This window comes from Ixodes scapularis, unplaced genomic scaffold (assembly GCF_016920785.2).
Source record: "Ixodes scapularis isolate PalLabHiFi unplaced genomic scaffold, ASM1692078v2 PGA_scaffold1__304_contigs__length_218370807, whole genome shotgun sequence".
In the NCBI taxonomy this organism is placed as follows: Eukaryota; Metazoa; Arthropoda; class Arachnida; order Ixodida; family Ixodidae; genus Ixodes; species Ixodes scapularis.
The window spans coordinates 127,371,775-127,393,717 of record NW_024609846.1 but is presented as its reverse complement, the minus strand read 5'-3'; the positions used below and the strand labels follow the sequence as shown (position 1 = coordinate 127,393,717).

General features: G+C 44.2%; 2 protein-coding genes across 3 annotated transcripts; one reads left to right on the top strand and one right to left on the bottom strand.

Moving 5' to 3' along the window:
- Positions 1-2,197: 2,197 nt before the first annotated feature.
- Positions 2,198-4,557, bottom strand: LOC8039321 (beta-1,3-galactosyltransferase 6). The gene has a single exon (XM_002413303.4). It carries the CDS (start codon positions 4,265-4,267, stop codon positions 3,224-3,226), a length of 1,044 nt encoding a protein of 347 aa, XP_002413348.3. The 5' UTR covers positions 4,268-4,557; the 3' UTR covers positions 2,198-3,223.
- Positions 4,558-4,710: 153 nt separating this feature from the next.
- On the top strand, positions 4,711-21,883 carry LOC8039320 (ubiquitin-conjugating enzyme E2 J2). 2 transcript variants are annotated; one of them, XM_029986134.3, is made up of 7 exons: positions 4,711-4,919; positions 5,570-5,699; positions 16,044-16,084; positions 16,826-17,019; positions 17,876-17,923; positions 18,004-18,084; positions 18,610-21,883. In XM_029986134.3, exons 2-7 carry the CDS (start codon positions 5,584-5,586, stop codon positions 18,814-18,816), a joined length of 687 nt encoding a protein of 228 aa, XP_029841994.1. In that variant the 5' UTR covers positions 4,711-4,919; positions 5,570-5,583; the 3' UTR covers positions 18,817-21,883. The 2 variants fall into 2 exon arrangements, with proteins under 2 accessions (XP_029841994.1, XP_029841995.1); XM_029986135.3 differs by having other exon boundaries at positions 4,733-4,957.
- The last annotated feature ends 60 nt before the right edge of the window (positions 21,884-21,943 follow it).

The following is a 21,943-nucleotide window of genomic DNA, read 5'->3' as shown; positions in this document are numbered from 1 at the left end:
AGTACAAAACCCTGGTTCTGATTTATTACAATATCTTCCATCCAACTATTTTGCAAACTCTTCACGCGGCTTTTAGCTCCCGACATTCCCGATATCCTCTAGAAATTTGGACGACGTTGGCGTGGCAATTAATTTGATCGAGGCATCAACCACCCAGCGTGGTTGACAAGAAATCTTCGTTTCACCCTAACTCAAAGTGCAACCGCTGTACGAGCCAGTGGGATCATTCGTACAGTGCCACAGTGCGAAATCATGGCATTCATCATCTTCTTTTACTATATGTACTTTGATCAACTAGATCATTTAAGTGCAGGGAAAGTCTTGTGACTTGCACTTTTAGTATGTGCCTTCGTGGTTTTGTTTATGTGTTCATCAAGCTTTCGACTGTACTCTGACCTAAGATGAGACTAACAATACGGTAAGTAGAGACATTGTGAAATATAGTATATTTGTACCATTTTAATTTCCTCCTACTTCTCTGAATATTAGAGTCGACCAATAATTAAATATTTTAATTTTTTTTATCTTTGTTAAAACACGCACGGCACAGGTGTGTCATTGTGCCATACCTGCGCAGAGTGGGTTCAACAAAGATGAAAAATTTTAATATTTATTTATTGGCTGACTCCAATATTTGCAAGAGTAGGTAGGAGGAAAATGACATTTTGATGCAAGATGTAGCGGACTTTCGTTCATAGCACAATTTGGCGCAAATGGCGCAGCACTTCCATCACTGGAATGCGGAACCTAGTCTATGCCAAACAAAGCCAATCAAGGAAGCATGAGAGTGGAATGGTGAATTTCACCTAAAGTGCCTCATTTGAGAAATGCAATGATTCAGTGAGTGCAAGGACGAACACACTTCAAAAGTTCTCATGCTAAGATTGTGTCTTCTTTGTCGTTAAACAAAAATGATTCACGGCCTGTTCCTCGAGAAATTTCGTAATTCAAAAAAGAAACAGTATATTATTTCGAAGCTTGCAAATCCCAATACTAAGCAAATATAAATTTAAACAATGATGCTATTGATTTTTCTCCCTACCAGCCAAGAACAAACCTGATCGTTATTACCAAACCTAAACTTCGACTCGCTTTCAATGATTTTTCTAATCGGAATTTTCGCAGCAAACCATCTAAATTGTGTTAGAGCAATGTTCCATGTAATAAGGATATAGGTTTTCAATTCCCTAAGTTCATGATTAGATCAAGTGTGCACTGTGTGTATAATTGTATATACCGTAAAATACCTGGCAAGTGCCCACTCAAAGTTTGGATAATCGCAAAAAAATGGGGGATGGGCGCTTGTCCGGTCATGAATTTTACATATAAATGTACTGTACGTATTTCCTCAGATCTCACAAATTTGGTAACGGGCGCTTAATGTGGAATGGGTGGATGCGCGGTACTTTGTGGTAATAGCCACTTGATCTTTTCATGCAGAAACTTATTGTATACTTGTAAGGAGTATGCTATACCTATGCACATTTGAAAGAGTGATAGAAATAAACTTGACATAAAGGCCTCTATTACAATGGCAGATGACTTTTCAACAGAGTTAGAGTTCCGTGTTCTCTAACCTGGAAACAAAATATGCCAAAAAAAAAAAAAACGCTTTTCATGTTGTTTACATGTTGCATTCAGCCAAGCTAAATGCTACAGGGCTAGTTTCGATTCAATAGGTCCAGTATAAAAACGCACAGCGATTTTCATGTTAACCCCTTGCCTACTAATAGTGTCACTCGTGCCGCCCCTTACATACCATAAAGCCAGACCACAAGTGTGACTCGCGTTTCGGTTTCGGCAAATGGGAAAAACCACCCCTATTGTTCCATTTACATTGGGCAGTTTGCACGTCCGTTTTGCTGTTTGAGAGAGAGAGAACACTCCCTTTAGCCAAGAAAAAAAAAGCAGTCGCTTGTGAGTGTTTGTGCTAAAACAACACGGCCTTGGTGCAGATGTCCACTTCAGCCAAGAGATGCAAAACCTTCTTTTTGAAAGGGATTAATGCTCAGGCATATGTGATGATGAATCCATGGGCCTTTCCGGATTTAAGGAATTGGATGATAGCTTGATGGGCAGTGACAGAAGTGATGAAAACAATGTAAATCCTGCAAGCATTCCATCAACTTCGGCGTCTGTACATCAGTGGGACTTGGACCAGAAGTTTTGTTTTAGAGCAAGATACAATACCTGGAAGTTGAGGAAATATTTATGTCTTATTTTAATTCAAATTGTGTTTAAAATAAAACTTTGCTGTACATGCCTTGAAGAAAAAGTTGAGAAGGCAAGGGTTAAATGTTTGTCCAGCTATCATATCATTTTGAAACAGTCTTGGCATTATTGTAAATCAGGCCTGGGCATGTGCCATCAAATTTTTGTTGGTATTATTTTTTTTTGTCTTTGCTCGTTTATATTTTGAAAATAGCCCAAGAAATGATAAAAGACAAACCTAGAGTGATGCATTATATATATGGAGCTCTGATTTTATAGAGCTTCTATTTCAGCCTTAAAAGCATTGTCAACTGTAAGTTTGAAAGCTGGCACCCTGCATTTCATGCATTTCTGGTGGCATGTCTATTAGAAAGTCTTTTCTTCTTGACATACTTCCCAAGTTTACGTCATACACCTTGACAGTAATAAAAGTGTTGTGTTTATGCCTAGACAGCAGGAAGTTAGTCAGCTCCAACATGGGTGTCTGTTGTCTCCCAAAGACAAGAAATTTAGCCAGTGCAGTACCACTGGGGTCTTTAACAGGCATTAAGCAGTAAAATATCATACATATCATGGAAAGCAGCCCAATCTGCCCGTTCTTCCTTCATCTTAATTCGAACCAGAGCTAAGATCTCTAGCTGTTTTTTGCCATTTTCAGACTGTTGTAACCATTTCAACAAGGATATTAAGTTTGCTGTGAAGCAAAGCAAACAAAGGAAAGCTTGAGTGATGAGTGTATATATAAAGCCACAAATGCCTATCTTCAATGCAGGTATGTTTGCTCATTCATCGCAACAGAAGAAAAAAAAAACGTTCATGAGGCTGACCTAGACCAGACGAACGCAGTCGTGAGGAGTTAAAACACTTCTCCTTGCTCCAAGGCAATCCAGCTCATGCCCTCAAGTCATTGCAATAACTATAATTGTGACTATCTGCATCACTACGTCGCACAGTCCTACAGAACGAAGTTTCGCTTTGGCACACGCTATTCCGCACAGGCTACACGGCCACCTTAGGGTATCCTACTGTCGTTACGGACACAGCATTGTGACGGCGGCACCTTCCAGTTGTACACGTAGGACCTCCGCCAACGCACCTGGGACGGACACAGGACACCGTTCTCCTTGAGGCTCTTGTGCTTGTCGAACATCATCCGCGCCGTCTGCTTGTGGGTGACGAGGTAGCTGTTGGAGCACCCTCGCGACCTGTACTCCGTGTCGAACCTAGGGTCGTGAACCCGCTTCACCTTGAGCCCGGAAAGCCAAACCCCAACTGCCACATCCTCGCTCTTGTAGTGCTGTAGGTGGTGCGAGTTTGCGCTCAGGTACAGGACCAAGGTGTACGACAGGACGTAGCCTCCGCCCCTGGCGTAGGGAAGGTACCTGTCGCTCAAGAACCAGTCCTTCTCGGCCCACTTGCCCGTCCTGAACACCGGCGCGTTGCCCGCGAAGAAGCCCCAGTAGAGGTTAGGGAACTTGGCGAATTTGTCGAGTTCCAGGCAGATGGAGTCGACTCGCGCCAGGGAATCGTCGTCGAGCTTGAGGAAGAAGTCGAACTTGTACACAGTCGCCGTCCAGTCGAAGATGGCGAGCATTTTGGCAGCGAGGGTGTCGTAGCTGTCTTCGTGGTTACGGAGGAGCACGATGTCATCGTTGTGGTTTCGGCTTTCTTGTTCCAAGGATTGGATCTGCGTACCCGGGAGTCCCTTGGTGCCCACGAAAAACCTGTGCGCGACGGGTTTGCCAGCTCCGAGGCGGAGCCAGGTGTTGCGCGCTGCCGTGCGGAGCTCGGCTCCACCCGGACTTGACAGGACAGCCACAAACAAGGTAGTTCTAGACACCCAGCCTTCATGATCGCTGTTCGCACTGGCTTGGTCCTGTGTGTCGCGTATCGAACACAGTCGCCAGCCGAGAATGATTCCGATTATGAACCAGAAAGTGGCCCGAACGTAACAACGGGGGAGTCTGGGCATGGTGACCGGAGGTTTTGCGAGACGTCGATGTACCTGGGTAGTGTGGATAAGCCAGCAACGGTGAGATTCGTCCATCCACATCATCCGGCATGGTTGTAGTGAACGCTGGGCAAGCGTTGACTGAAGGATGCACCGGGAGTCAATTCAGATATGGTTTGAACTGGCGCGCTCCGAAGAGATTTTGAGAGGGAGTATGAAGCACGGTACATACGCGAGGCTCGCACATTTCTAGCAATCCAGTCTTTCGAGTCGGGTGACATCGTAACATGCCAGTGGCCACAGCCAGCGGCACGTCCCTTCGGAAAGTGAAAACAGAAATGCAGAAGCTAGAGCAACAGAGCAACCTACGAGAGCAACAGAACACCAGGCATAAAATTACTAACAATAAAAACACAAAATATTTGAAAAATAACATTAAAACGATTAAATAAATAATCATGAAACAATTACAGGAAGTTACCTCATTGCGAAAAAATTATTTATAATTTTACTAACTTTACCGCGCTGATTTCTAGCAATCGCATTTTGTTGCGCCTTTTGAGCACACCCAAAAGAACATGGCGTGCCGTCTTCAGCGGTTAGGCGTTTGTCAAACTACATGACGTGTAAAGCGCATATTTGGACATTTACGGCGAGAAAAGAGCACCCTAAATGTATATTTACAAGCGTCGAAGCAGCGTCGCATGCCTGTTGCATTAACAGCCGTCGTCGGTTAGCGTCTGCCATTAGGTTCAAGGCGAGTGACTTCATCTCCGATTTAGCCTCCAGAGAGAAGTGTGTTGGTATTTGTAAGATTTCGCGACCTTTGCACTTAGTGTTTTTATGTCGTAGAAACTGACAGCTAAGTCTCGATCGTCGCTACTTATTGAGAAGGCAATTTGTGACAAAATAATATCCGCCCTTAATGTTTGTGTACGGGTTACCGCGATCTTATGGGGTGCTAGTGACGTGCTTTGGCGTGATTTAATGAGGAAGTCGACAATTATGCGCACGCAAGGAAAAACAAAACAGAAAACGGCGACAGTTTTTTGTCGAAAAAAAGAGCGAGGTTTTCTAATTTAACGCTCGCGTTTACTGGGGCCTCGATTTCTACCTCTGCTGCGAGCTCTATTCTGTTTACCGCAAAAGATGTGACGAAACGTGCTGGCATCGTTGGCTGGCGTGTTCGTGATACTAGACCTTTTTTTTCTTCTTTTTTGTTCGTTCCGCCCCTCTATTTATTCCTTGTTTCCTGTTTTAAAATCTCTCAACTCGCCCGCTTTGTGGGCGATTATAAAACGATGTCGTTGGAGTGGCGAGTTTTTGCCGCGTCCCGATTGAGGACATAGTTCTCGCGCACGAAGGTTTCTTCTCACTGACGTCTTTGCGAACTGCGTCTGGCTGCAGGGCGAGCAGCTGGGATGAATAAAAAGTACAACACCGCAGCTCAGAGACTTCGCCAGGATTACCTGAGGCTCGCGAGGGACCCGGTCCCTTACATCATCGCGCACCCGTTGCCTTCCAACATTCTCGAATGGTAAGGACAACCTTGCATCGACAACCCTGCCGCGTATACCTCGCGCGAACGATATTCGGCGTGTTCTGGAGTTCTTTTCACAGTGGTTTACCTTCTTTTTTTTTGTTTGTCTTGATAGGAAGTTTTAGTAGATTGTTCCGGTTACGGTACTCTGCCGACGCCTTCGCGCATGTATTTGATCGCTATTGGGTTCTTGTCGGAGCTGTCGGAACGATCTACGAAAACTCTCCGATTTGTGAAATCTACAGCTCGTTTTTATTTTACCTTAAGTACTTATCACACACAGTTTACTGAATATCCTATTTTCCCTTACGGTTCGCTTCTACGCACAAATAATTACATTGATCGGTTCAGACGAGTGTTTTAACCATGTTTTATGAAGAAGAAACATCGGGGTATTCTACCGTACAAGGAAAAGTGGGAATTGTCGGGGGATTTGATTTCCACCCCACTCGGCGTGTGTCAGGGAAATTCAGCTTACCTTTTTCTGAGCGACAGCAAGAGACGAGTCTGTGGTGCGACACACATTGCTGGCGACTCGGCTGGCATCCCGATGCATATCTTTGATCGAAAACTAGAGCCCTTGGGGAACCTGGAAATTCAACCCAAATAGCTTTTCTGGAACTATGCGCACCAAGGTGGAACGGCACCCTTGCCGAATGGCTTCGCGATGTGAGAGCTCGTCTTAAGAGCTACTCCACTCGCCTCTAAATACACTGTTTCTACCAGCTGTCCACGGCTGGGCAGTTGAGTTAATTTCTGCTGCTCGGGTGAAAACATAAGTTGGAACTGGGGAAGCCATAGAAGTGTAAGCATTCGCTTTGGTTCAGTAAGGATGTAGTGTGGGTATGCTCAGGGCTTAAAGTCTCGGGGGTCTCAGGGGGTCTTGGACCCCCCCCTGAGTTTAACGGATGGGCTGGGACCCTCCTCCACAGCCCCAGCATTAGTGAAATCAAAATCATATCTTGTAATAAAATAGCTTGTTTTCAGGGATGTGACATTTGGGGATGAGCAATTTGAGGGTTGCAGGTGCGGCGGGGACATAGTCAGCAGTCGGTTTTATTTCATGTGCATCTAATACATTTCGTCAGAACCCCCCCCCCCCCCCCCCCCCCCCCTCATCCTCCCCGCCCTCCTCCCTTCTTGTAGGGACCCCCCTCAACTTACGGGAGACTTCAAGCACTGGGTATGCTTATGCAACATGTTGCCGGGGGATTTTTTAAGGACATAAGTTTTCACAGTGGTTTATTAATAACTGGACATTTATTCAGCAAAAGGTATCGAAGAATAGTGACAAGATAAGGTGGTCCAGTGTTCAGTGTTGGGTAAAGCACATATTAAAAGTACTTGAAGTGAAGTACAAAGCAAATGAAAGCTTTACTACTTCAAGTAAAGTAGTAAGGGCACCAGGTGCAATGTACTTCAAGTAGAGTACTATAAATACAACATACTTGCAAAGTAAAGTACTATAAATGCAATGCATTTGCAAGGTAAAGTACTATAAATACAATGTACTTGCAAAGTGAAATACAAGTGCTTTTTAACACTATTTTTTATGATGGAAAGGGCATGACAAGGAGAGAGCCTTACATCTACCCTGTAGCTTCTGCAAGCAATCCTCTCATGTAGGAGTGTCCTCTCCTAAAGTTTTTAACCTTGCTTGCGCTGACCGAGCAAGAAGTAGCGAAGGTTTGGCATTCTGCGGGAAAGCCACCCCCAGTGCAAATGGAGCATTGCGTCGTCTGCTCGCATTTCTGGTGAAACTGGAATATCCCCCCCAATATTTTTTCATTTGGCAAATCACCATTTTGTGATACAAATTTAACAAAACCAGATTTGGGGAATGTACAGTGCTCAACGAAACAAAATGGACCTGCGTAGCGCATGGCCTCGCGTACCTACTGCGACATCTGCCGGGAGGAGCCGTGCAATCTGGTGTCGCGAGTCGCACATGCGCGTAGCTGAGCCAAGCAGACAGCGGCTGTTCGCGCTCGGGGCGCATCCCCTGATAGGTGATTACTACAAAGCATGAATCTCAAGCTTAACTGCTTTTTTTAATCGTAGCATGACACACAATTTTTATCGACCCTTCAAGACGTGAAGTTATATTGCCCCAAATATATATAAATAAGGAATTGGCGAAAAGGGAAGACATTTTATTCATCTAGTATAGGAAAAGGATGCACGTGCAATGACACTACACCTTTATTTAGTATGAACAGTGAGTTCACTGTGGGTGGTGGTCACCTTTTTACAACTTTAACCTTTGGAAACAGATAAATTTGTTTACGCTACTGCACAGAAAGAAAACAAAGAACGCTGTCGTGTTGCAAACTCGTGGCCAGCGTTGATCAGCTATCGGGGGTTGTGCACCGAGCATGAACAGCCGCTGAGTGCTTGGCTCAGCTGTGCACATGTGCAACTTGCGACACCAGATAGACCGCTTCTAAAGGATGGCGCCACAGGTACACAAGGCACGTCGACAGGCACAGATGGTATCCTAATCAAGCTGGTGAAGAATTCAGGTCCTAAATCTAATGCAAAACTAAGGGAGGTAGTGAGCACTATGATAACAAAAGGAAATATTCCAGATGAATGGAGGCTTAGTAGGATGAGTATCATATATAAGGGAAAAGGAGATAAGTCTGATAGTAGGAAATATCGTCCCATAACCGTGACACCAGTTATTTACGGGTTGGTAATGCAGATGATAAAGAACAGACTGAAGGAATGGGTAGATTGCGAGGGCATACTGGGCGAGTTACAGAACGGGTTTCGGAAACAAAGAAGGTTGGAGGACAATATATTTTCTCTAACAGAGTGTATAGAAATAGCGCAAAAAGAAAACAGACAGCTCTGACTGGCATTTCTGGATATCAAGGGTGCCTATGACAATGTGAGCCAAAGGAACCAGTGGGACATAGTGGGGAGCTTAAACCTAGATGAAGGACTAACAGCACTATTAAAAAACATTTACAAAGATAATAAGGTGATTATAACATGGGAAAGAAAGGCGACAAGGAAAATAAAGATAAGACAAGGCCTTAGGCAGGGGTGCCCGTTATCGCCTTTGCTGTTTGTGTTGTATCTGAGAGGATTGGAGGATAGACTGGAGAAGAGTGGGCTTGGAATCAGCCTTTCGTACAGTAGACTAGGCCAAAAAATTCAGCAATCCTTACCGGGATTGATGTATGCGGATGATATCGTACTAATGGCTAACAACAGGACAGAGTTGCAGGAATTGATGAGCATCTGTGGTAGGGAAGGAGAGGAATTAGGTTTAGAATTCAGTAGCGAAAAATCAGCAGTCATGATTTTTAACGAGGATGAAGTTGAGAGGCTGAAGATACAGAATATTACAGTTGAGAGAGCTAGTAAATACAAGTATCTAGGAGTATGGATATGTGATGGTGCAGAATATCTCAGAGACCATGAAAAGTATATAATAGGTAAGGGCAACAGAAATGCAGCTGTAATGAAAAATAGAGCACTTTGGAATTACAACAGGTATGAGGTGGTGAGAGAGATTTGGAAAGGGGTCATGGTGCCTGGCTTAACTTTGGGAAACGCAGTGCTATGCATGAAATGCGAAGTGCATGCAAGACTAGAAATAAAACAGCGCGGAGTAGCTAGGCTGGCTTTGGGGGCCCATTGCAAAACTCCAAACCAAGGAGTACAAGGAGACATGGAATGGGTGTCATTTGAGAGCGGGGAAGCGGTGAGCAAGATGGAATTTGAGAATCGATTGAGGCAAATGGATGGGGAGCAATGGGCACGAAAGGTTTTCAGCTATTTAAACATGAGGAGTATAGACACAAAGTGGAGACAGTGCACTAGGAAATTAAGAGGAAAGTTTTTAGGCTATAGTGGAGATACGGAAGAGCAGGTCTCAGTTAAGAAGAAAGTTAAGGCCACAGAAAGAGATCGGTGGCTAGAGGGAATGCAGACAAAGACGGCTCTGGAAAGCTATAGATTAGACAAAACAGTTATTACCAAAGAAAGCATTTATGACAATTCTAGGGGAAGCTCATTGTTGTTTGAGGCAAGGACGGGTGTTCTGCGAACCAGAACATACAGAGCGAAGTACCAGGAAATGGATACAGTGTGCACTGCTTGTAAAGAGGTGGGCGAGACGGCTGAGCACTACTCGACTGTAAAGGGCTTCACCCTATGCCTACCGAAGACAACATAGATTTAGTAAAGTCATTCAGTTTTAGAGACAGCGAAGGGAGAGTGGATTTCAAGACTGTAGAGATTACCAAGCAAACATTAAGTGAATGGTGGCAGAAAGCGAGAGAAAACTAGGTACCATATTTTCCGGACTATAGTCCGCACCCGGTGTATAGTCCGCAGGGGTAAATTTGGGGTCAAAAATAAAAGATTTTGCTTAGATAGCCCGCACCCGGTGCATAACCCGCACCCGGTGCATAGTCCGCACCTGGTGCTTAGTCGACACGAAAATCTCACAGACGGCACACGTTTACAAATGTCTGCTTTTTAGCTCACAATAAAGCCTATTATGTGCATAAATCATCATTAACATACACTTTCGTGCACAAAATTCGTCACGTCTCGTCATAATAATCAATCTTGAAAAACATAATTCCTGTATAGTCCGCACAGCCAGAAATTTCAACTCTTAAACATGTATAGTCCGCGGACTATAGCCCGGAAAATACGGTATTTTCTTATTAACTGCCTCACTTTCTTTGCAGCATGGGGTGAATATAGATTTCACATTTAAATATTCTAAGCTTAAATGGTAAAACAAAATGGCTTGGTGGCGTAAGCTACCGCCCAATCCAAAGGGCTCAGCCGGATTCATCCATCCATCCATCCATCCACGTGGTCCGCTGCTCCATTTCGTTTCATTGAGCACTGCACTTTGAGAGAGCGAGCGAGAGAAAAATAAATGGTGGTTTTAGAGAGATTGACAGCCTTACAAATAATGCTTGGAGTTGGGCTAGTTGGTTTGACATTGATGGTGTGCTGTGCTGCGTAGTTACGCGGAAAAAAAACACTGGAGAAAATGAAGTTAAAGCAGAAGGATGCACAAAACATGCATGAATTGGCGCAGACTAACAACTGTTTAATTTCTTTCTCTTTTTTCTCCCCCCGACCCGTATTTCCGATATTGCGGCTGAGAAAACGAATGGTTGAAGTCTTGAATTTGTTGGCTTCTGAACTTGATGGTGTTAGTCTGCGCCAATTCATGCATGTTTTGTATGTCCTTCTGCTTTAACTTCATTTTCTCCAGTGTTTTTTTTCCGCGTAACTACGCAGCGCAGCACACCATCAAAGCCTTACAAACGGTGCCAGCTACTCCATAACTGGTTGGAATGTACTTTGAAGTTGAGAGTTGTACGTTCCTCAGAAAGTAGCAGAAAAGATAGTTTAAGTACTGGTAAATACTCAGAGAATGTACTTCAAGTAAAGCAAAAGTTTCGGGGGGACACTACCCAAGAGGGTCAACTTTTGAACCTATGGCTCTATATGAGCGAAATTTACTTTATATACTCGCAGTTGCGAGGCGGAATGCAGTGCAAAGTTTGATCGGTGTACATGAATTGTAAAATAAATTATAGTCACTTTTATCAGGAACAGACTGACTGTTTAGAAAAACTATTGTTAGGAAACAAATGTAATACCCAACATTTTTCTACTCTAGGTCTGCAGCAGAATGCCTGGAGAGTGCAACTGTGAAAACAAAATTTCCAAATAGATTTCTTTTATGCTAACATCGCAGTAAAAAATCGAATAAAGTTTTTGCCTTTTATGTCGTCGACAAAATCTGAACATCTTTTATAAAAGACATCCACAAAGTAAAAAAAAACAATTCCACAGTGGCATTTGCCATAAAATTCCAGTTAGGAAAAACAATGAGAGAGTCTTTCCTCTTGTCCCATTAACAAACAATAGTTTTCCTAAAGTGAAATTTATGCCAGAAAGTGGAACGGAGAGAAATGCATTTGAAGGTGCTCCAACCGCTACCTTTTCTTTAGATTCAGTGGTCCGAAAATAATTTATAAAAAAATTAACTATGCAGTGTAAACTAATGAAACTTTCTGGGAATACTCTGTGGATGTTGGTGGATGTAAATATGGCATTTTTGAAGATCAACTTTTTCTGCATAAATTTTTTTTTCTTGGTAGTGTCCCCCCTTAAGTAGTTACCATTTTAACATAAAAACTGCACTTGAGACATCTCTGGTCCTCCTATGAGTCGGTTGTGGAATTTTAATAAAATAGTTGTGGAATTTGCAAGCATAATTTTGGTTGACACCCTGAAACATATTCACTGTTTGTGATCAGATGTCGAGCAAACAGGATGTACACCAGGGGCACGAATATACGCAAGTGCATGACAACACCAGTACCACTGCTTGTTCTAACACTCGATTTGTTCCACTGGCTGAAGAATGGAGCTCATTTAGAGCTCACAATTTGATCAGTTGGCTTGAGACAAAGTATGAGGACAACTCTTCATTTGGCACTACTAGGTGGTGGCAAGTGCAATAGAGAATCTAGTAAAAAAAATATTGTATAGTTGGGGGCGAGCATTGCTTTGTTTACTCTGAGGCAAGTTCAAACTTTAGGCGAGATGTTCTCACCCGAGCAGCGGAGATGAACTCAACTGCCAAGCTGTGGCTCTCAAAGGGGCCGATATCTCTTGGTACAGCTTGTAGCAAATGTGCTTGCTTACTACGGGAATGAGTTGAGCTAGTTGGTTATGATACATTATGGGTGGAACCAGCTGAACATTTAAGGAAGGAGACACAGAAAAGACAACCACTTGCTGGACTACGAACTCTTTTAATAGATCGTCCTCCTCTTCTACTAAATCTGAGGCGTATAAATTTTTAATTTTTTTAGTTGTGTTTTTTTTTTTCTTATTCCTATTTTTACTTAGCAGAGAGGGCGCCCATCAAAAAGAGCTTTTCTTGCGGCTATAGGGTTATTGAAGCGGAGCTCACTCAGTTTTCTTCTTCGTTGTCTATAGCCAAGGCCTCCAACATCTTCCTTGGAAGCTGGTTTTTATGGTGCCCTATGATGCTGGCTTGCTCAAGCTTTGGTTTGCACTTGCAAGTTCGACAATGGGCAGCGAGGTGTCCTGGTCCCACGAGATTTTTAACGTTGGCCACATGTTCACGTGCACGGTCGTTTATGCATCTCCCCGTCTGTCCAATATAGCATCGTCCACATGTTAACGGTATGCTGTAAACGACTCCTTTTTGGCTTGGAAGGTATTTTGTCTTCTGTCACACCTGTCTTTCATGTCCGTTTGTGTCTGATTAATCTTGCGGCATAGGGAATATGCCTTATTGGGGGTCGAGCACGAACGTTTTGCCGGTTTGCTATTTTTTTCAATTTGTGGGTGACCCCATGAATGTACGAGATTACTGCGAAGGACTTCTTTGTTTTCCTTGCTTGTTCTTCACTTTGGGCATTGTTCCTCTTGACACTGTGGCATATTTTTTCACATATGGAGGCCAATAAGGTTTTTGGATATCCGGCATTGTGAAGTCGTGAAATCTGTGCATCAAAGCTTTGTTGGACTTCATGGGGACAGGTCTTTAGGCTTGCGGAGAGGGCTGCGATGGCCACTCCTTGCTTAACATTTTTTGAGTGTTCAGAATCATAAGGAAGAAACCCTTTTCCTGATCGTGCTTGGTATTGCCAACAGACATGCCCTGCTTGGAATTTCAATGCCAAATCAAGAAACCGAATTGATTTATTCACTGGAATTCCGTGGGTGAAAATGAGGCCCATCCAGCTTTTTTCGAATTGTGTCAAGGTGGTTTTAAGGCATCCATCGGCTTGTTCGTCGACTTCTGTGTTGCACAAAATAAGAAAGTCATCTACATACCTAAAAATAACCCCTATCTGTGCATCTTGTATGGCTTCCTGGATGGCTATTCCACACCTCGCAAGAAAGATTTTGCATATCTATGCAAAATCTTTCTTGCGAGGTGTGGATGAGCCTATGCCGCAAGATTAATCAGACACAAACGGACATGAAAGATAGGTGTGACACCCGACACAAGACAAAATACCTTCCGTGCCAAAAAGGAGTCGTTTACAGCATACCGGTAACATGTGGACGATGCTATATTGGACAGACGGGGAGATGCATAAACAACCGTGCACGTGAACATGCGGCCAACGTTAAAAATCTCGCGGGACCAGGACACCTCGCTGCCCATTGTCGAACTTGCAAGTGCAAACCAAAGCTCGAGCAAGCCGGCACATAGGGCACCATAAAAACCAGCCTGCAAGGGAGATGTTAAAGGCCTTGGTTATAGACAATGAAGAACAAAACTGTGTGGGCTCCGCTTCAATAACCCTACAGCTGCAAGAAAAGCTCTTTTTGAAGGGTGCCCTCTCTGCTAAGTAAAAATAGGAATAAGAAAAAAAAAAACTAAAAAAATTAAAAATTTATACGCATCAGATTTAGTAGAAGAGGAGGAGGATCTATTAAAAGAGTTGGTAGTCCAGCGAGTGGTTGCCTTTTCTGTGTCTCCTTCCTTAAATGTTCAGCTGGTTCCACCCATAATGTGCTTGCTTACCCATTCGCCATAGTCGTGGACAGGACGAGAACTGCAGGGCATTCCTTTCAGACGACCAGCATGCACTCATTGCGTTTTGTCGTGCCTTGGCTGCACATGCAAGCTCAAAGTGTAATCAATGACTTCATGTAATGAATGGATTTATTGCTGCCAATGGTAACTGGTGGCATAAAGTGCTAACAGCAAATAGACAATTTGAAGGGAGTAATTGTACCAACACTAATTTCAGAGGAGCTCTATTTTTTTTTTTTTTTTCAATTGAGAAGCAAAGTTGCTGCAAGTGTTGCTAGGTGGCCACACAGTTTTAAAAGGCCTATCTCATGCAAGTATATTAAATCTCACAAGTTTTGTGCAGTATTCTGAAAGCCATAGACACTAAAACCCCTTTATAAAATTCCTGCTTTGCACTTCTTACAAGTACCAGCAACCATTGTTGTGTGACCAAGCAAGACGTGTGCCTCGATCGAGTGCTCTGCTGCCATTTGGTTCCAAGGGCTACACGAGGCATGAGCCTTGTGCGCATTTGATGCTACTTGTAAGACAGACACAAGGAACTTTAACCGATATGAGAGGGAAGAAGCACCTTTTGTGGAAATATCGGGGCTGAGATTTGTTAAATGGTAGTGTTGTGCAAATATGAATACCGTAGTAGTTTAGAATAATACGCTATTTGTTTCGATTTCGAGCTGAACTGCGATATTCATACTTTTCAAAGTGTTAATCGTGGCGTGCTAGTCCCGTTGAGTGTGCTTCTCACTGAGCACCTGTGCACTGTAGGGAAGCGATACCCACGGAGCTTGCGGCCTCTGCGGGTATTGCTTCCCCGCACTGCACAGGTGCTCGCTGTGAAGCGCACTCAACGGGGCAAACCTGCTGAGCTTATGCAAAGGTACATGTTAGGCAGGGATGTCTTGACAAACCACGTTCATAATTCGTGCTTGCCCTTTTTTTTTGTTTTGTGTGTGTCAAGTCTGAAATAAAAGAAAGAACATTTGCATATAGCAAGCAGATTTATAAATCCCCTCCCTAGATTAAGATAGCTGCGACAAATCTGTCGTTTACGTGCCACAGTTCATATGGTTAAAATTAATTGAGCTTAGAAGTGTACAAGGGAAAGGTTGGGAAGAACCTTCACGAGTTCAAATGAATTTTCGTTTAAGCATGGTGCACGGTAGTGAGACTTTGGGAAACTATTCAATATTCAATTAGAAAATAATCAAATTGACCACAACCACTCTTTGCTTCAAGCCCAAAATCTACCATTTTGACATGACTGTGAAATGGACTGTAGTTTTGACTTGTCTAAAGAGACAGTTTCAACCTTCACTTGAAAGTTCCACTACCAGGATATGTTTTTCAATGCACGAGTTGCTGTTATCAGAGTGCATACCCTGGTATGTTGTGGCACAGAGCAATGTAAAATGTTGCACCAATTTAAAAAAGTCAACTTCATTATTATGAAGGTGATGTCACGAGTAATGTAGTATGATCTCTTTAGTAGATTAAGTTAGGAAAAGTTATGTACTTGAAGTTTAATTAATTTTTCTTTAAATGAAGAAAGATGTCTAACAAATTTCTAGCTGACAGTGAAGGATGCAATTTGATAGGTCTGTAGAGCACCAATGTACTATGTAACCATAGTAACTGGTAAAGTTCCCATTGAAAGGTTCTCTTTGACATGTAACAGTCTTTTTGATGAAAACGTGAAAGCAACGTGAAATTGAATGGCAGTCGGCCAAAAGTTTGCTGTATGTTTTCTGGAACCCATCTCTTTCTAGGCACTATGTTGTCCGAGGACCCGAGAACACTCCGTACGAAAGTAAGTTGCTCATATTGTGTATTTGCTTAGTGGAGAACTGTTGCTGTGTGCACCTTGGCAGCTCCAGAGGTTAGAAGTGGGGCTCTCAAAGGGACCAATATTTTGCAGTACAGTTTACAGCAAATGTGCTCGTTTGCCCGTTCGCTTAGTCGTAGATGGGACAAGAACTGCGGGGCATTCCTTCCGCACAGCCGGCATGTGCTCCTTGCCTTTTGGCTGCACGTGCAAGCATGAAGTGTCATCGAAGGCGGGAAGCCATACTTGGGGATGGGAGAAAACAGACTCCTTCCTGCCATCCTCGTCTTGTAAATATAGGTAGTGCACATTTGTCGGTGCACAATAAATTAGCTTCCCTGTCTGCTGGCAATAAGAGAAAAAGTTTACGTTAGGAACAAACTATTAAGTATTCACATTAGAGCTAACCAAGAAATAAAATCAAACTGCCGCATTACCGGAAAAAAAAAATCGCAATTCGTGAGGCGCCCCCTTTCAACATAATTTTCTACAAAATCTTCCGCAGGACACTGCACCACTTACATTACCATCAATCCCTATTGTAGGAATTGGTAGCATTATGAAATAAATAAAATCATCAAACTGAAATGCTGCACAAAGCCAAACTCTCACACTGGAACCCTTCACAGTGTTGCATTCAACCGGTGATACAATATATATAATTGGAGAACGTCCCGACGTGTTTATGGACGAATCACCGAGTGTGTACTGCATTACTGCGTCCAGACGGAATCTACCACGGGAAGCTGATGTTTCCGGCGGAGTTTCCGTTCAAGCCGCCGAGCATCCTAATGATCACGCCAAGCGGCCGCTTTAAGTGCAACACCCGGCTTTGCCTGAGCATCTCCGACTTCCACCCGGACAGCTGGAACCCGGCCTGGTCTGTGGCTACCATCCTGACTGGACTGCTCAGCTTCATGGTGCGAAGAAACCCCATCTCTCTCTTGCTCACGGTGTCACTGCTTCCAGCTCAGAAGCTGTGTCCGCCTCTTGATGTGTCAATTTTGCCGCAGTTTATTCTGCCACTTTGACTTGCGCTTAGTTTGTAGGACTTTATTTTATCATTTAGCGCAATGTACTTTCCCATTACTGGTTTGCAGAAATACAGCTTCTATAAAGCGTATGCAGAAGTTATTTAATCTCAAAAAGTGTCATAAAGCCACGTGGCAAGTGTGAACCCGTAACTATGTGAATTGGCTTCGAAATGCCACCAACATTGTACTGCTAGAACAAACATGTTTCAATTGTTTGTGCGCTTACAGTTGTCTGAAAGGTATGTACCATTGGGTTCAAATGAAACACAAACACTGACAGAACTTTGAGCCCACTACCGGCGCAGCTTCCAAGCTTGTGTTGTGCTTGACGAGGTTTAAACACATCGGATTAGGACGCACAGCGTCCTTCTCCGATGTGTTTGGACCTCGCCAAGCACAACGCAAGCTTGGAAGCTGCACCGGTAGTGGGCTCGAAGTTCCATCACTGTTCAGATTTCATTCGAACCCGATGGTACACACTGCTGGGTCATAGCATGCAGTACGCAACCCCCTACCGGAAATGTGGGCTGCTTCCACCGCTGCACAGTGCATTGTGCCAAATATGTAAAGTCACAGTTTCGAATTTTAAGGATCGTGGAGAGGAGCATAATGAGGAAGCTGCTTGTGGCTAGGATACAACAGAATAGTTTGTCTTCAGTTGAAGTTTTCTGTATTGAGATATTCAGCAGCCTCAGTGCCTCTGTCCGCTGACCCAGCACGGTTGCCTGTCCCTTTCTTTCAGGTGGAAAAGAATCCAACATTAGGGAGCATTGACACTACAGACAGGGAGGTAAGCAACATCTCTGGCGTTTTGGTTGCGCCTCCAACTCGCTTGCAAAGAACCGCTCCTAACGAGCGATCGTCTTTCAGAAACGCCAGTTGGCAAGAGAAAGCCTGGAGTTCAATTTGAAGGACCAGGTCTTCTGTGAACTTTTCCCGGAGTTGGTCGACGTAAGTATTTGCACCCGGGAGCGGGCCCCGAACCAGAAAGCTCTCTAGACGTTGCGTTCTGTAGCGAAATGGGTCACAACCTAGCGGCGAGATTTGACTCTTGGCTATGAGTGCAGCAATTCTGGGGCACGAGGGCGTTTTCTAATGGAGCCGTTACACATTTCTTTGGGGAGCGAGGAACCTAGGTCGGTCCACACGCTTGCGTCCACCCTTGACCGCTTATGAGAACCCACTGGCACCTTCTGATGGGTAGTCCAGGAATGCTTCCAATCCGTGTTTATTTCATGCGTCATTTTCTCACCGCGCGTTTAAAATAATTTTGGGAACGTAATGAGCGACCACATCTCGCAGACGGTGCATAGAATTTATCTTGCAAGTGCCGCAAAACTTTCGGTCTAGTTATACGCAGATCGGGAATGTTCCGGGGCTCCACTAATAGATGATGCCAGTGCAGTCTCTCGTCACAAGCGCTTACGACCAGGCGTGACGCGCTCGGTCACGCTCTGGCGCCTTGGTCTGTCGCAGGACATCAAGGACCAGATTTCGAAGAGGAATGCGGAAGTAGAGGCCCAAAGTGCCTACCTGGCGGAGCAGCGGAGCCTATCCGGAAGCAGCATGGCCGAGCAGGGCTACGGCTTCCTGGGCAGCACGCTCACCAACATCTTCGTCATCGTCGGCTTCGCCGCTTTCGCCTACACGGTCAAGTACGTCCTGACGTTCAGCGCCAAGTGAATGTTGTGTGCCGCCGTCTAGAGGCGGCGGGACCGTGTTTGTACGTGCCAGATGGAAGGACCGTCGTGTACATAATTGAGCGTCTTTCGACGCGAGTTTGCGGCCCCAGCGGAGTTCGCGCTTGCGAGGAATAAAGCGTGTCTGCCCGTACCTTGGAACGTCAAGATCCGTGCGTCAATGGCGCGTTGTTGGCGGCCAGAGATTGTTCTTGTACAGGTGGGGGGCGGTACAGCGGTGGACGAAAGAAACTGCGACGGCGCAAGAACCAGTTGGTCTTGGGAGTCGCCTCGGCAATTTCCGGAGTGCCGTAATATAAAGGAATCTGTCGACCATAAGTCATCTAGGCAGCAAAAGGTGACGGTGCAGTAAATGGGGATTAGCAGAAGCACCCGATTGTTTTAAAATGGAAATTTTAAGGTGGTAAAGGCTTGTAACACCACCCTTCATTGTAGTGCCCAATAAGCCTCCACATCGGAGTTTAGTTTGCCCCGGACCAGTGGCCCGCGCGTGACCGTATTGCTGCCGTTGAGCTACCTATTCAAGTCTGTATTGGCTACCCTGTTTTCCTGGTGTTCCCCCCCAGACGTTTTTTTTTTTTGTGTAGTTATTTAAAAAATGCTGCGTACGCTACAAAACCAGTCACGTGGAATAAACTCGATTAATGCATTACACAGAAGACTGAAAACATGCCACAGCAGGCAATCCTACAGCAGGTAATGCTGAGCTTTCGAAATCAACTCCAATGGTGTAACGAGACCATTTAAGCGGACACAACTGTTGCGAGGGGTACTAACTTTCTTTTCGAGAGAAATCTGTCACCAGTACACCATTAGTGATTCATTAGCACGAACTGGTGCCTATTCATACCTCATACCATCTTGAAAACAGTCTGGTGTTTCTGTTGAACCCCTGTACCTACAGTCACCTGATTTGTCAAAGAGAAAAAAAAAAAAGTAGCTGGAAATGAAAGTTTAAAGGGGGCATTTTTATGAGAACAGGGATAAACTGGGTGAGGGGATCATCCAATGTATGGCCAAGTGGCAAAACTGAAATCAAGCTTGGAGCCCTACCGAGTGACCATACCTGGTGCATCCAATTTACAAGTGCCCATTTATGGTGATGTGTGAAATGTATATGTGCGGTTTGCGTCGTGAACCTTTAACACTCGTACACCGGTAGTTGGCCTTCAGTTTTCTTTCGTCCTCGGCTGTACCGGAAAGTGTGTGAAGATGTGCAGTTTGACTCTGGCTGTATTTTCTTGCTGCCCGGTGCACATGAGTCTGCAAGGACCGTGCTTGCCTGACACAATGCGAGGATGCCTGCTGGCTTGGTCAGGAATAAAGGAATTACTTTTTGATTTTTAGGAGTGGAACACTTGTGCAATTTTTGGAATGCAAAGCTAGAGCGTTCATTGTTTTTACCCATACCTGGTGTTTTTTGGTGAACTACTATGTGCCGAGCGATAGGGTATTGTTTAATCTGCTGAAAAGGAAGGTGACGTTTACAGTGAGTACATTCTAATGTCGACTAGTTTCTCATTCTTAAAGGGACACTGACATTCCCCAAAAAATGTTATTTTTTGCCAGGCGATTTATTATGGTGTCAAGACTACCCAATCAATATTTTGCTACAGCGTTTCCTATATCTTTAATAAAGTAAAAAAATGAAACTGCTCAAAACTGAAACTGGAACGGTGGAGGAAGAAATATAGAGGAGGAGAAAGTTACCAAAAATCGCGTGGCTGTGCAACTTTTTTTTTTTTTCAATCAATGTATTTTCAGTTTTTTTACTAGCCACAAAAGATGAGTATCATATTGTTTGTCTATTTTTAGCATTGAATGTGTGTCTTTGATGACCCACGACCTTGATTATCTTTGATGGTTGTGTGTAAACCATAGGAAATGGCACATGACCTCCAAGAAGAGTGCGAGCACGACTCAAACCGGCCAGTTCTCGATTGGTGGTTTTCAGGCTGAAAGAAGACTAATTTCGAGCCGCAAAATGTGTTCTGGGTAGTTGGGCTCTCATATGTCGTGTCCAAATGAAAACCTTGGCGAGCATAAATACCGTGTCAGTGTCCCTTTAAGTAAAAAATGTTTTTGTGGGTACATTCTTGATCATGCAGTATTGAATGAATTTATGTGGACAGGAGCAGACAAGTAGGATTCAGAAGAGTGCTGTCAAAAGTAGAGTTCCTGTATAGGCTCCCTACGGGAGCCAGAGTTGTGCACTCATACTCAGCGGGTGGCCATAGCACCAACTTTCTTACATGGCCAGGGATCCTTTGCTCGTCACGTGACTGAATTCGGCGAATATCGGTGGTGCGTGCCGCCATGCTTGGAAAACAGGAAAGGAGGAGAGGGAGGCAAAACCAGAGGGACATACGCCGAGGTGCGTGCAACGTCGACGAAGTGACTTTCCTGCACGGTGTAGGATTCTTTGCTCCTCACGTGACCGATCTTGGTGAATAGCGGCGCAGCAGCATGTAGAAAACAGACACGCAACTCTGACTTCCGTAGGGAGCCTATATAGAAACTCTAGTCAAAAGGAAGGCTCTGTTGGAACCCCATTGAATCAATGGCCTCATAAAGGCCAAAGGGCTTTTATGAGGCCATTGCTTTTACGAGGCAAACCAACAGGGGCAAACCTATTGGTTTGCAACTGCCTGTTTTGATTTGTGTAATACTGGAGCCCGAGTGTTCAAATTAATGGTATCAATTCCAATGGCTTGCATACGTCCATATTGCTTTTCTTTGTGCCAGACGGTTTGGTGTGAGACTTGCACAAAACTAAGAATTAAGATGGAGCCACAAGGTCATTCTGAATCTTTGCAGAAAATATCATCAGTTGGAAAAGAAGAGGTTGACTGCAGTTGAGTGCTCGTGTTTAGATGGCAATGGATACCTATTTTTGCCATCTTCTGTTTAGTTCTGTACAGATTTCATTGTCTATTGTATTTCATAACAAAGAAACTTGTGACTATCGATGTGCATTTTAGGTCCAAGGAGAACGATCCTCTGTGAAGAAGAATAAAGCTCGTACAAACATATTTCTTTTTAACAACAAACCGTTTACATTTGTGCTTCTTTGTTGTGTGCTACCGTTACTTCCAACGAACCACACAAGG

What these genes read in the sequence shown, in the direction of transcription:
- LOC8039320 (XM_029986134.3), top strand. Translation starts at nt 5,584, where the DNA reads ATGAATAAAAAGTACAACACCGCAGCTCAGAGACTTCGCCAGGATTAC. An exon ending in CCTTCCAACATTCTCGAATG is followed by an intron (nt 5,700 to 16,043) that starts GTAAGGACAACC and finishes ATCTCTTTCTAG; the next exon opens with GCACTATGTTGTCCGAGGAC. An exon ending in CGAGAACACTCCGTACGAAA is followed by an intron (nt 16,085 to 16,825) that starts GTAAGTTGCTCA and finishes TACTGCGTCCAG; the next exon opens with ACGGAATCTACCACGGGAAG.
- LOC8039321 (XM_002413303.4), bottom strand. Translation starts at nt 4,267, where the DNA reads ATGATGTGGATGGACGAATCTCACCGTTGCTGGCTTATCCACACTACC.